The sequence below is a fragment of the Buceros rhinoceros genome, unplaced genomic scaffold, assembly GCF_000710305.1.
Source record: "Buceros rhinoceros silvestris isolate BGI_N320 unplaced genomic scaffold, ASM71030v1 scaffold41928, whole genome shotgun sequence".
In the NCBI taxonomy this organism is placed as follows: domain Eukaryota; kingdom Metazoa; phylum Chordata; class Aves; order Bucerotiformes; family Bucerotidae; genus Buceros; species Buceros rhinoceros.
The window spans coordinates 3,900-17,038 of NW_010428165.1; the positions used below are offsets into that span (position 1 = coordinate 3,900).

At 51.6% G+C, this 13,139-nt stretch overlaps 1 protein-coding gene across 1 annotated transcript in view; it reads right to left on the reverse strand.

Moving 5' to 3' along the window:
* The window catches only part of LOC104498758 (probable E3 ubiquitin-protein ligase HECTD4), a gene marked incomplete at its 5' end in the record, with an annotated part of 14,146 nt that extends 1,474 nt beyond the window's left edge, over positions 1 to 12,672 (reverse strand). Inside the window, 15 exons of the mRNA XM_010142177.1 lie at positions 486 to 681; positions 935 to 1,101; positions 1,522 to 1,743; positions 2,642 to 2,745; positions 3,951 to 4,106; positions 4,265 to 4,384; positions 5,461 to 5,607; positions 6,196 to 6,386; positions 7,047 to 7,170; positions 8,003 to 8,109; positions 8,303 to 8,454; positions 8,536 to 8,759; positions 9,152 to 9,359; positions 10,871 to 12,174; positions 12,493 to 12,672. Coding sequence (XP_010140479.1) covers positions 486 to 681; positions 935 to 1,101; positions 1,522 to 1,743; positions 2,642 to 2,745; positions 3,951 to 4,106; positions 4,265 to 4,384; positions 5,461 to 5,607; positions 6,196 to 6,386; positions 7,047 to 7,170; positions 8,003 to 8,109; positions 8,303 to 8,454; positions 8,536 to 8,759; positions 9,152 to 9,359; positions 10,871 to 12,174; positions 12,493 to 12,672 — 3,602 coding nt within the window. The remainder of the gene's footprint in view (positions 1 to 485; positions 682 to 934; positions 1,102 to 1,521; positions 1,744 to 2,641; positions 2,746 to 3,950; positions 4,107 to 4,264; positions 4,385 to 5,460; positions 5,608 to 6,195; positions 6,387 to 7,046; positions 7,171 to 8,002; positions 8,110 to 8,302; positions 8,455 to 8,535; positions 8,760 to 9,151; positions 9,360 to 10,870; positions 12,175 to 12,492) is intronic.
* Positions 12,673 to 13,139: the final 467 nt, after the last annotated feature.

Sequence of the window (13,139 nt, forward strand, 5' to 3'; positions counted from 1 at the left end):
CGCCGACAGCCGCGGCCGAGCGTATTCCACCACTCCTGACAGCCCACAGCGGTTCTTTTTACAGCCGAATCCTCATGGTAACGAAATGAAAGTATTTAGGGCCAGAAGCTGTCTGTCCCAGATGCGTTTCAGATTCTCAGGAACTATTTGCAATTCAAAAGAAGGGCAGTGGCTCTTCCAGCCCTTAGCTCAAGGGGCAAATATTGAATAGAGCTCAAGAACACGGAGACAGGGTTAAAACTTGATGTGAAAAAGCAAATTCATCATTCCTCTCCTGACAAGCCCCACTCCTACTGCTTCCTGACTCCAGCGGAATCTGGGGCAAAGGGGGTGTCCGAGCGCAGGCCAGGGCTCCACGAGGACCACCCTGGCCCTGTCGTGCACAGATGGTTCTGCCCTGACACCCGAGGACCCCCCCTCTCCCTCTCCTCTCCTCTCCACGTCAGCCCGCTAAGTCCTACCCACGCCACCGCAGGTCCTCGCACCTTGAGGAACTCCAGGTTGATGTAGGGAAGGCCACAGGTCCGCAGCTCCATCTCCAGAGGGGTCAGCGTGGTCAGCAGCTGCAGGGGGATGATCGAGCCGAGCCCGGCTCGCACGGCAGTCATGCACTCCGGGGTCTGCAGCTCGCGCATCCTCAGGCTCCGGATCGCTGTCGCGTACACGTCCTTGTTCTCCCACCTGCACGGGCGGAGATTCAGGAGAGGAGAGGAGGGTGGTAAGAGCTCCACTCCTGCCCCACCCGGAGTGTTACACACGGCCGCGTTTTGAGGGGAGAATCCGCGTTTCAATAACCGAGAGTGAACATTAAGGTATTTGCGTTCTGACGCTTCAGCTCGTTACAAAAGCCCCTCTGGAGAACCTGGTGCTTGGAAAATCACTCCAGAGGTGGCTCTTCCCCCATAACCCAGCACAATGTCCTGCCGTTACTCACCCCACTGGAATGTGCCTGCCCCGGGGACAGAGCTCCACTTCTTCCCCTGTCATGGTCAGGTAGGTGAACTTGCAGCAGGGCTTGTTTGGACAGTCGGGGCTCTCCGTTGCGAGGTGCTGAGAAGCAATTTCTGCACACAGAGCTTCCAGTTCCGTCTCGTCGTTTATCTGTCACGAAACACAACGCCAGTGCCTGATGCCCAGCACGGCGCACCCTCGCGACGTGTGTACGGTACTGCCGCAGGTACGACGCGCCCTCATGCCATCGCCCGGGGGCAGCAGGGACAGCGACAGCCAGCGCTTGCTCCAGGGGTTATTGTCCGCGTTAGCGCGGCCAAGTTCCAGTGGACGTTTCAAAAGCCTCAGTTCCGCCGTGCCTGGCAGTGGCTTTTCCCAGCCACCAGGATGTAACATCCTGCACCCCAGAGGAGTCAAAACCCTGCAGGGCCCTGCTCACACGAAGAGCATCTGCTGCCGGGAAGCCGACCGCGGCCGCTGAGGGCAGGCAGGCGAATTGCTACTAGAACAACGTGCGTGTAGGGGAAACCCTGAAAAAAAAGGAGGGAAGAGAAAACAGAAGTCACTCACGTTTTCAAATTTTTTGACGTAGTTGTAGGTGAGGACGTCGGCTTCCTGGAGATCCACGTCGGGATCCAGAGGCTCCCCTACCAGGGTCTTCCAGAAGGAGGGCAGGAGATCGAGCGGCAGAGGAACGTCTGCCCGAATCGCGATCCCCAAGAGCTGCCCGAAGAAGTGGAATAGCTGCTCCTCGGCGTAGGTGATTGGGCTGGGCGTCAAGATGTACTTCCCCTGGAGAAAAAAAAACCAGAATGGAGGACACGAACCAGTATGTGAGAAATGACACAACCCTGCAGGTCCACAAGTTAACCGGCCTGTGAAAACACCGACTGGAACGTGCTGAATACTCCTTAGCCGGCCACGGAAGGATTTGCTCGCCTGTGGAGTCTGGATCTCTTAGGCAGTGACACCTTATCGGGTCACCTGTCACCCGGTGACCAGAAGCAATGCCGTGGAGCTGGGTTCGGCCAGAGTCCCGCTGCTCCAGCCCGGTTAACCGGCATCCCCAGGGCTTCTCTGGAGTCACCAGTCGGGTACCTCAGTCCTCGGGCTGTGGGAGGTTTCTGGAGCACAGGCTGGAATCCCAAAGCCAGGTTTGCTGCGGAGCTGGTCGTGAGGGAAGTGACCTTGGGAACGAATGCTCCTCGGAAGGAGCTTTACCTCGCTTCTCTAAAACACCTCCTGCTCGCCACAGGAGGACACTAAATACACACCAAATAGCGCCACCGGAGTGTCTAGTTCCACCAGCGATGCACTGGCGTTCCTGGAGCAACGCCAGCAGAATGTGACTTCACTGGTTTGGGAGGGACAACCTCTAAATCACAGCTGAGCCAGGTTCACTCCAAGAGAAGGGGCCAGCAGACCAGCAGTCTTAATTCTGCTGCAGTTGGCAGAAAATGTTGAATATTTTGCCTAAACCGCGACGACTCCTTGGCTGTTTCTCCAAGCAGCCACTTTTAGTGCCACAGGGGATTCATCAACGGTTCTGCTGGGCACGTGAGGCCACTCTGGTGAGCCGTGCTCACAGGGCTGCTCCCTCTATCACCGCCTGAACGCATCCTACTCCTGGTCAAACACCCGTGTTCAAAAAGAGAAAAACAACATCATTTCTGGCATTGAGGTATCGCACCTTGTTCTTATTGACGGCAGAGCTCGGGCACAGCAGGAGAAGGGAGAGCGAGGAGCTCTGTAGCTCTTTACAGACTTGCCAAAGGAAGTGACGGAAAGATCCACCTGAAAAAAAGAGGGGGAGAACAATGAAAGGCCTCAGAGGCTCAGCTGTTTAACCCAGAACCTGCTGTGCTCCTTGAGACCTTAGATTGTGCACTTAACCTCCCCGTCTGGAGACGCCAACCACGCGAGGCTGCTGTTCGCCTGCAAGACGACGTGCTAACTACACGAGAGGCACATTCAGGGCTCCTCTCCAGCCCCACGTACCCCCGGGAGTCTCCAGAAGGGGCCAGTCCCAGGACACAGAGGCTGCATTAACCCAGACAGCAGCGATCGAGTGTCTCCTTTGACACAGAGCTGGTATTTGCCTTCACACCCCACCAATGGTTCAACGCATCTGCAAAGGCAGGTTTTCTTGGCTCTGCTTTAAACCAAGTCTCTTCCTGGAGCCCACACAGAAGCCAGCACCCCTGAAGACAGTCGGTCTCCCCACCGAGGAGACCTTACAGAATGAAGCCTCACGATTTCAAATACAGCGTCACGAGAAAAGGCACACGGATCTTGTTTAATAAAGTACAGTTATCCTCAGCTGTTTCCGCTGAAAAGTGGCGCTCCCACGTCACGGGGAGCCTGCCCCCGTAGCGGCTGGGTGAAGCCCAGACATCTCCTCAGCCTGGCTGGGACAAGCTCAAGTTGACACTTCTCATGTCAAGCTGAAAACAATTCTCAGAACCCCTCGCTCAGGCTTTGACCATTTTTAATCATTGATGCTTGCCTGTGCCTTGACAGCTACGCTGGGTAACGTGTCCTACCCCACTATTTGATGGAGCCTTCATCCATGGGCCGGACAATCTCGCATCGCTTTAACAATAAAAATCACGGTAGCACGACCCAGCTCATTACCAGCAAGAAAGTACTTAAACCCACCTTCGTTACTGGCACAGACGGGGTTTACCACACACTGAAACCACCTGAGGAGACTCATGCCAAACACCCTCCCCATGCTTCAAACGACTCATTATTAGTGTATTTCCCTGCTCCAGGTGGCAAAGTTGCACACGCAGGTACTAGCTAAACCATGAAAATAAACCACCTGTCTCGCTGAACTCTTGGAAGCCTCCTCTGCAGGACTACAACCACCACCGAGGGAACGCGGCTCCTTACGGCCAACAGGAGCCGCAGCCTGCTGAAAACCCGGATTGCTCCCGGGGGAACTTCACAGGGCAGCACCTGGTGACCTTGCGCCGGGAGCTCTGATCCCGACTCACTTGTTCCGTGAACCTCCTCCCCGGTGAAGCGGATGTTGAAGGCGTAGGTCGGGTCTCCGCCGCTGGCGAGCTTGACGCAGAGCTGGGAGGACGGCACGCAGGCCAGCTGCCTGGCGGCCTGGCAGAAGTAGGAGTTCTCCGATGAACGGATCTCCCCTAGTTAAACACAGAAGGAAAAAAAAAACCCAAAAACCAACAAATCAGCCTCCGCACTCAGAGTATTTCGCATCAACGTGAGTCTGAGCGTGGTTAAAGCAGATCAGACCCGCTGCGATGGGCCTGAGGGGACGGTGAATGGAGGAATGTTTCTGTACCTCCCACGATTTCCAGGGGGTCCAGGGTGATCTCCGGGGCTGCGTGATCAGCAGTTCTCTGGACGGTGGCGTTCAGCACTCTGTTCATTACTGTCACTTTTGTGTCATAGAAGATTAAACCTAAATAAAGAAACACGTGTCGGTGCAGTCAGTCGATCCTGCAAATCTTATTCTCTGAAATTTTCTAGTGGACAACGGCACAATAACCACCTCCCTGTCGTTAGGTCATTGAGATATGGCTAATTGGCTTTTATTCTTTTTAAAAGCATTTGTTGCTTGTGTTTACTGGAAGAAGTGCCCTGGGTTAGGACCCTGGGGAACACGGTTCTGCTGTTCCGTAAGAGGATCCACCAGATCCGCTGTGGGTCAGGAACACTTTGCCAAAGAGCTTCCAGACACGGGCGGTGTTTGGACAGTAACACTGGATTCAAGAAAACACGATAAAACCGGGGCTCTGCCTCTGCGCCATCCACACGGGCTCCCGAAAGACCAACCTCTGGACGTCCTGTGCTTCCCCATACTGGGTTTACTGGTTGTTTTCTAGCTGGGCCAATGTGAACTCCAGCTTACACACACTGGCCCCTCTGGTGAATTCTGGATCGTCAGAAGAGAACAAGTTTGGGAAACGTAATGACCGAAATCTTGGGTTTGTCTGCTAATAACGGCTTCTAACGGCTACCTTAAACACTGATGCACCATTCGTATTCTCTCTAATTCTGCAACTCCAATGACAACGAGGATGCCAGCATGTCCCAGGACCTTCACCTGACCTGCTGCTTGTTGACTAACAGAATTTTAATTCATGGACATCCCCAAGAAGCTGAGGGCATGTTTGAAGGGCACCCACAGAAAAGATGCGCCGCCCCCCTCCATGGGCAAGGTGTGCGGCGTCTATCAACTGCCTGCAAGAATAACCCCCCTCACCTTTAAAACAGAAAAAGAAAGAACTCCCACGCTGAGGAGTGCCCCTGGGTTAACGCCGGTTTTTGGCCGTCACCCCAGACAGACCATGCGCCAGCTCAGCGGGCTCAGAACGGAGCCAACGAGCCCTTGTTCACACGCTGAAACCACTCGCTATCTGCCCGCCCCCTGCCCTCCACGTTCTCCTTTGTCACGCACTAAGATCTTCTGCAGAACATAAGAAATTCTGCGTGGTGCCCGCCCCCCAGGCACCGACCACGCTGGGCGAAGCTGACCTTTGGCCTCCTGCAGCAAGGCAGCGATGCTGTTGGCGTACATCTCCGTCTGCCGGAGCTCCACCAGTGGCAAGAAGAATGTCTCCAGTGTGGTATTGAGAGACTGGAGCAGCGCAAAGCGTAGGCGTAGACTTTCAACAGGAACATCTGAGGTGGAAAACATCCAGTAAGAGAGAGAAAGCGATTCCCTACCTCCTGCAAAGCCCATCTTCCCAGCAGGCTGTCCAGGAGCCACACAAGCTTCCTCCTAAAGCAGGCCCTCCCGATCCCTGCACATCGACAGGAGGGCTGAAGATGCAAGAACAGCTGTGATCCGTCATGTTCCTTCCTGGATCCTGAGGCTCTGGGTGTCTGAGTCCAGCATCTTTCACCATCACTGAATGTGCACTATGTGGAGACGCTCCTGAAGGAACCTTAGTGCTCTGCCCAGGGTTAGGTGACTGGAGTCTGTCCGGATCCAGAACTGAAATCCCGCCTGCCTTCCCCCTGCAAGCTCAGCTCCCCGGCTCACCTTCCTGCTGCACGTCTGCTCAGAGAGCTGCGAGCAGCTCAGCACATCGCTAACAGCGCTGCCAGAGCACCGCAGGGCCCCAGAACACCCAAGGATAGACTCTGCGCTCCCCTTGGCCCACAGAGCTTCAGATCGGCCACCTCCAAGGCTGGGCAACAGCCAGGAGCTCAGGAGCAGCACCCAGCTCCACTGAGGAAAAGCTTCTGCACACAACCAATACATACTCAACAGACAGGAAATTCTGGGATCTGCTGCATCAGCCGGATCCAAATAAACCTCATGGGGATGGAGCCGAGCTGGTGTGATTGCGAGGTGACGGCAAAGCCTGTTAATGTACTGGACAAGGGCCACATCCATCTCCAGCGTCCACTTCCGGGAGGCTTTCTGAGCATGTCTAGCATCAATGCAGGCACACCTGAAACGGAAAGGGAGCTCGTTCCGCTTCTCTGCCCTCTGCTTAAGCAGAGCTGTTCGATTACAAAACACCCAGTCTGGGAAGAAGAGCGGATTTAGCACCGACCCTGCCTCACTGTCCTGAGAGAACGACCGAAAAGGAACTGCCTAATGGGGCTTGTTCTCTTCCCTGCGCTCTGGAGCGGGTACCGGGGAAGGGGACGTGGCAGTTAGCTTGTGGCTGGACACAGGCAGATAAGGAGGATTCACCTAAGGGACTTTCTTCCTGCACAATATTAACAGTTACTGACCCTCGTGCCAGTTTAAACCATTACCCAGCGCACAGAACAGGAAGCTGTGGTGGAAGGAAACCAGAGGCAGCCAGATGGATCTACAGGTCCCATCAGGCCAATGATGACACGGTGTGGAAGCTACAAAGGACAGCAGGACTTTGTCAGCTGTCCTGGGCACAGAGAGGTCAGGAACCTGTGCTTTGACACCTTAGTGACTCCTTCAAAGCACATTTGAAGAAAATAAACAGCTCTTGCAGCCACAGATAGAAGTTTGCACATTACTAACATGCTGGTTAGAGCCACCTGGAGCAGGGACACTGGGGATCAAGGTTTTTTAAAGCGAGCACAATTAGTTAATGTCACCTTTACAAAAAGATTGCAAAACTTACCTTTCAAAATGCAGGTCGTACCCGCAGGACAGGATAGCTCTCCACACGCTGCGGATGTCCTGTTTGGATCGGTCGACCACAAATCTGTGAAATCCATCCAGCGTCAAGTACTTCTCCTCAGGAACTGTCAGCAAAGATGCGACCACCAAAGAGTTAATGACTTACTAGAGAGTCTACAGACCACCGCTCTACCCACTGTGCTGTCGAGGTCCTCAGGGAACCACGCTCATTCTTACCTCTTGAGGACACAAATGCCCCAGCTGCCCTCTGGAACAGCTCCACCAACGCATCTAACCAGGTGCCAAGGATCCATCCTTGGCCAAATGCTGAAATTCCCCTGTCCTGAGCTAACCTGGCAGGTCCTGCAGTGAGGAGCAGAGTCCAAGCTCGTGTCTACTCACGCTGCCACCTGACGAGAGACTGAAGGAGCAAGACCCCTGTCACAGCACAGCTGCTCTGTCTCCTCCAGGGACAGACTATGTCTGAGGCATCTGAAGCTTCTCTTCCCTCCAATACTCCTCTCGTTACTTAATAATTTTCCTATATAAGTTGAGAAACCTGATTTAAAGCACCTAGTTCAGCCCCATGATATCCCAATCCCCCACTGTACAGAACAGCCTTGAACCTTCAGCTCTTCAGAAGCCACTTCTCTACTCATGGGCCTGCGTTTGCTGCAGCAGGAGCGTGGTTGGCTCTAGCATGAGCGTGGTTGGCTCTCACATCGATGAGCCCAGTTTTACAGACACACAATAAAAGCAGCAGTTTAAATCGCTATTTAAAAAACTAAAGTTAGCCTCATTAAAAACAAAGACAACCCAGACCTCCCCTGACATCACACCAGCACGTCAAGACACAACACGGGTGTCTTCCCCAGGACATCACGCTCTACGGAATGACGTAATGATCCAATGACTTCTATGATCTAAGACTCTAGAAAAATTCTGTACAGCAGCTACCTTCCTGTTTCTTCGTGGGTGACTTTTCAGGGTCCTTCTCTTCAGGTTTGCTCTTCTCAGGAGATTTTGGCTTTACGGTAGGTTTCTTCTCGCTTAAGGCTGTTCGGCTACGGGACAAAGGCATCGTTAGGAGGAGAGTTTTCCCTCATCTATTCAAGACACCAAACCATTCCCCGTAGGTCTTTGATAATCTCAAAGTCACACCTCCCTATTCCAATGCGTGCGTGGAAATACGGAGGGAGGAGGAATAGAAATCCGCATTCAAAGTGAAATCAAGCGTTCCGCGGCTAAGACACCCACCTGACACTATTGAGCATAGACTTCTCCTTTGTCGGCGGTTTCGTAACCGGGCGCTTGGTGCTCACAACTTTGACGGGATGCTGCTCTTTGCCTGCCTTGTTGTACTTGCTCTTGTCAAATTTCGGCTTGGGCACACCGTATTTCCTTAAAATCTTCCAACACAGAAAGGGAATCGTTACCCAGTGCTGTTGAGTGACACAGTATGGTGCTGAATATCGTTTTCAAAGCGCTACCTGAGTGAGCTGGTCCTCCAGCACTTTCTTTGGAGGGCGGACGTTTGTGAAGAACACATGAAGAAGGTTTCCAGGGGTCTGAGAATTGATCTGCTCTTTACTAAGGTAGATATCGGCAACCTTAATGGGTTTCGCTGGAGTCAGGCTCAGCATCTGCTCCGAATGGACGCAGCTTTTAAATATTTCTGTGAGGACCTCGCGAGCACCTGGGACCAACTTCTCCCCTAATTAAAGAAAACAAAGCACTATGGTACAAAATACCATGAAAGCAGAAAATTATGACGGGGCTATTCTCTTAAAGAAGTCCCTGAACAACTCGGTCGGTAGTTTTCTGGGTTGGTGGGGAGGTTTTTGGTGGGTTGGTTTGGTTTTTTGGTGGGTTTTTCCCTGTTTGGTTTAGCGGTGAGGACAGTTGAGAAATGCTCAGACTGCAAATAGCTGCTACCAATTGATGAGAGGGAGGAAACTTGCTTCGAAATTACTCCCCGCCTCCCCCTCGTTGTGCCCCATCAATTAGCCAGTCATACCAGATTTACACCAGGAAGCAGAATCCAACCCCTGTACCTCCCCCAAACCTGCACAATCCACAATCTTCGCCGATACAAAACCCACGTACCTTTTATTGACTTGTCATTGAAATAATCTTCTAGTGCTGGGCTCCCCTGTGTGTCAAATAGACTCTGATTTACGGTAGAAACAGTTAAAATCTCCTCGGTTGACATTTCCATCAGTTCATCTTCCCCATCCAGACTTGACAAACCGATGAGGTCGCTGCTGTTGAACAGGCTGGCTCGGATTTTCTCTATTTTAGCTCTGGACCTTATCTGTGCAAATAATGAAATTCATTAACAGGAATTCTGACTAAACAAACTCATTTCCATTCATATTAATTTGGTTCTGAAGCCTTCCTCCCTCTCCACGCAGATAATCACTACAGCATCTCTTCTAACATTCTTCTACACCAATCATTTGATACCAGGACTCAGGTTCAGCCCAGAAAACCCCCTTCCTAAGAACATCTGGCCCCTGAAATCACCATGCTGGGCATTAACTAGCACAGACCTTGAAGTCTCAGCCATTCAAACTGGGAACAGGAACAATAACCTCCTTTGATTCCCAGAATAATCCCCACACGCCCCATCAGAGCGGCTACAGACCGGGAGCAGGTTCCGATGCAAATATGCTGATAGTTTTCTTTATGGTTTCTTTCAACTCTGGTGTCTTCAAGTCCATTAAGAGCTTAAGATTTTTCTACCAGAATAAGCTGGGTTTCTTCTAATAGGGAAACTGGTACAACCCCAGACTCTGCAGCAATGCCTCTCCGTGCTCATAAGCTCTCCAAAATGGTTGTGCTGTTGCAGGCTGCAGCACAGTTAGTGCAGCCACAGAGAGGAGGGTTCTTGTGCAAGGCTGAAAAGCTGCAGTGATCAGGCATCAATGCCAGCCACCTACAGCGCTCTGAAAAACCAGCTGGGAACCAGACATCAACAGAATTCATCATCTATTTTAAAGTAACTTTATAGAGGAATCTGTAGATGGTTTAAAATGCAGGCATTAAACATTAAACAGGTGCCTCACGGGTCAAACCAAAGGGCACCCTATCTCCAAATTTATCTCCAGCAATGGCCAGCAGCAAATCTTTGAAGAAAGTTCCATGAAAGGAAACAAGCAGATTTTTTCCTTTCCATGTTCCCTCAGCCTCCAGAAATCAGCAGCTCCAAGGTTTCCTCAGCTGAAGGCTGCAATGACCGCTGTGCTTAACAGATACCGATCTGCACAAACCACCATGACCTTCATCCCTCCGGAATCCATTCACACTCCTGGCTACCCCAACTCCTTGCAGCAATGCGCTCTGCAGCCTGCAACCGGCAGGAGCACTTCCTTCTGCTCTAAAACCACCACTTGGTAACTCCACTGCCAGGTCCCCTCTGCCCTTTGAGGGACAGTGAATGCTTCTAGGACTGCAAATGGCACAGAGAAAGTCAACGGAGAGGAATGTTCTGTGTCCCTCAGCTGAGAGCTTCTCGTCTCCTTATCTGGCATGTACACTGACCTATGTTTACTCTACCCGTGACCTATGCTGAGCTCCACCTTGCTAACAGCACCTTTCGCTCTCCGTCATTCACGCTGTGGCCTCAGTCCAGCAGAAGAATCTTTACAGACAAAAACATACAGCACACTCTTCCTCAACACTCAGACCACAGTGCTACACACAAACCACAGGCAGCACAGTATTTCACAAAGCTGGGGTTAAAACACAGGAACTAGGATCAGAACTCATTCTTTCAGAAAAGACCGACCCAAAGGACACCCTCTCCTGACTGACAGCCATTACCTCCACAACAGCAAAACCTTTGATGGGCCGCGACAGAAGCGGCTGGTTGTCCAGAGATGTGACTGTGTACATTGACCCGACATCAGACACAGACGCCGTCTCCACGTTGTCAAGCGGTTCCCCGAGGCTGCCAAGGCTGCCAAGGCTTCCGGTACTGCAGTGTGAAAGATCCAAACTCTCCTGGCTGGACACAACATGTGGTTCTAGCAGTCCTGGTGGGATGGCCAGTTCCAGTCCAGCTTGAAACTGGTCAACTGAGATGTCACTAACGGTCCGAGATATGCCCTGCGAGCTGCAGAGGGAAGCCTGGCTCGTAGACGCTGAAGCACTGACGCTCATGGCCGGGGTGACGCTGCTAGAGCTGCTGATATCCAAACTGTCTGCACTGCTTGAAACGGTTGGTTTCTCCAGCTCCGTTCTGCATTCCCCTCCTTCTGCTTTGTCCTTGATTTTTTTGGGGTCCTCTTCCTGCAGAGGGATGTAGATCTCCTCTTTGAAGACTCCCCCGTGTGCGTTACACGCCTTTCTGATGGCACTGCGGACGGTGCTCTCCTCCAGGTGAGTTGGAATTCCGGAGATGACAAGCAAGCGGCTATGAGCTGTGGGCCCTACCAGTGCCTGACATGCATCTGCTACAGCATCGTTGGTCACACCCAGCCCTTGTGGATCCTTTCTAGTCAGGTGTCTGAGAATTATAAGCAGAGTCAGTGCTCTGTGAAACCACAGCATGTCCTCAGGTTTGCTGCCTCCTATGCTGAGGATTGCAGCATCAGTTTCGGCTGCTCTGGATGAAGAGCGTTTGCCCGAAGATGACGTCTTTTCCCGCTTCATTTTGACTTTTTTCCTCTTTGACAGCAAGCTTGGACTCTGCGGCGTCTGTCCTGGAGAAGAGGAAGACGAGGACGAAGAGTCACTAAGATTGGGGGCACTTGTTGAAGACATCACATTAGCTGTGACGCTCATATTGATAGGTAAGGTTACTTCCGCCACAGCGAGGCAGACTTCCATCAGGGCATGGAAGTATGTCGAAAATCTTCCTTGGTCAGCCACGCCGACACCGGAACCACCGCAGGCATTTCCAGACACCCAGTTTTGTGTCTCCTCATCGTACAGCTTGTGAAGCTCGGACTGCAGGGCCATGAGCATGGCCAGGCAGGGGTTTAGCTGCAGGGCGATAGATGATGACAGTCCTGCTGGGTTTTTTTTCTGCTCCAGATTGTGAATTTTGCGAAGCAACTCAGCCAAGAGGTGGAATATTAATTCCTTCACACACGCTGCCATGTCAGTTGTCCAGAGAAAGTTCCCTGTGTTGGAAGGCAGGACACAGGAGTCAGCGGTATTGCACTGTTAGTGGCTTTATTACATGAGTTTCAACAGGAACGTTAAAAAAAGCACAAGAAAAGGTCATTTCACTGGCTGTCTGTCAGCAGTAAGACAGACAGGAAGGCTATTCCCAGTGCACATCAACAGAAAATCTCTGGAGTTTAAATATAATGGTTTATAAAAACATAATGGAAGAGTTCAGAAATGCTTTGTGACTGTAATTCTTCATTTTTCCTACACTCCCCAGCTGAGCCAGCACACGGTTGGGGCTCATTGCTCAGTACATCGTGCATTCTCACCTAAGAATTCCACTACTTGCAAGAGAACTGAAGCAGGAATTGTATCCAGCTCGTCTTCCGATTTTCCATCCCCATCCTCCAGTTTCCAGGTTAACAGCTGCTCTGTGAAGGCCATTGCCAGGGGGAATTCGAGGGGGAGCGAATGCAAGACCAGCACCGCTCCAGGAGGAGGAGATACTCCTACGCAAAGAGATCAGAGAAAGGCCTTACCATGACTCTGGGCACTGGTAAAGTCACAGTACCATATCTTTCAGGACTTTTTTGAGACTGTTTAAGTTAGGTAAGAATTTTCTCTATTACGTACCTTGTAATGAACTAATAGGAACGTTTATCTATAATAAGTTGATATAATCTGTAACTATAAATGTATAGATAACATTTTGCTTACATGACCTATGAAATAGAACTGTTTCGAGCCTGTACGTCTCCGAATACACACAGGGCTTTCACAAAGCCATTTACTGTGTCTGATCAGTACTCAGAAAAACATCAGTGATGCCGTAGATCAGCAGCAGAACTTCATGACCTCCAGCAGAAAGTTTTAAGAGCTCACTGGACTCAGTCACCTTCGCTGCTCTCAGTAAATCACCCTGCCTCTCCCTCAGGCTGGAAGAGGGAGAAGAATCATAGAATCATCTGGTTGGAAG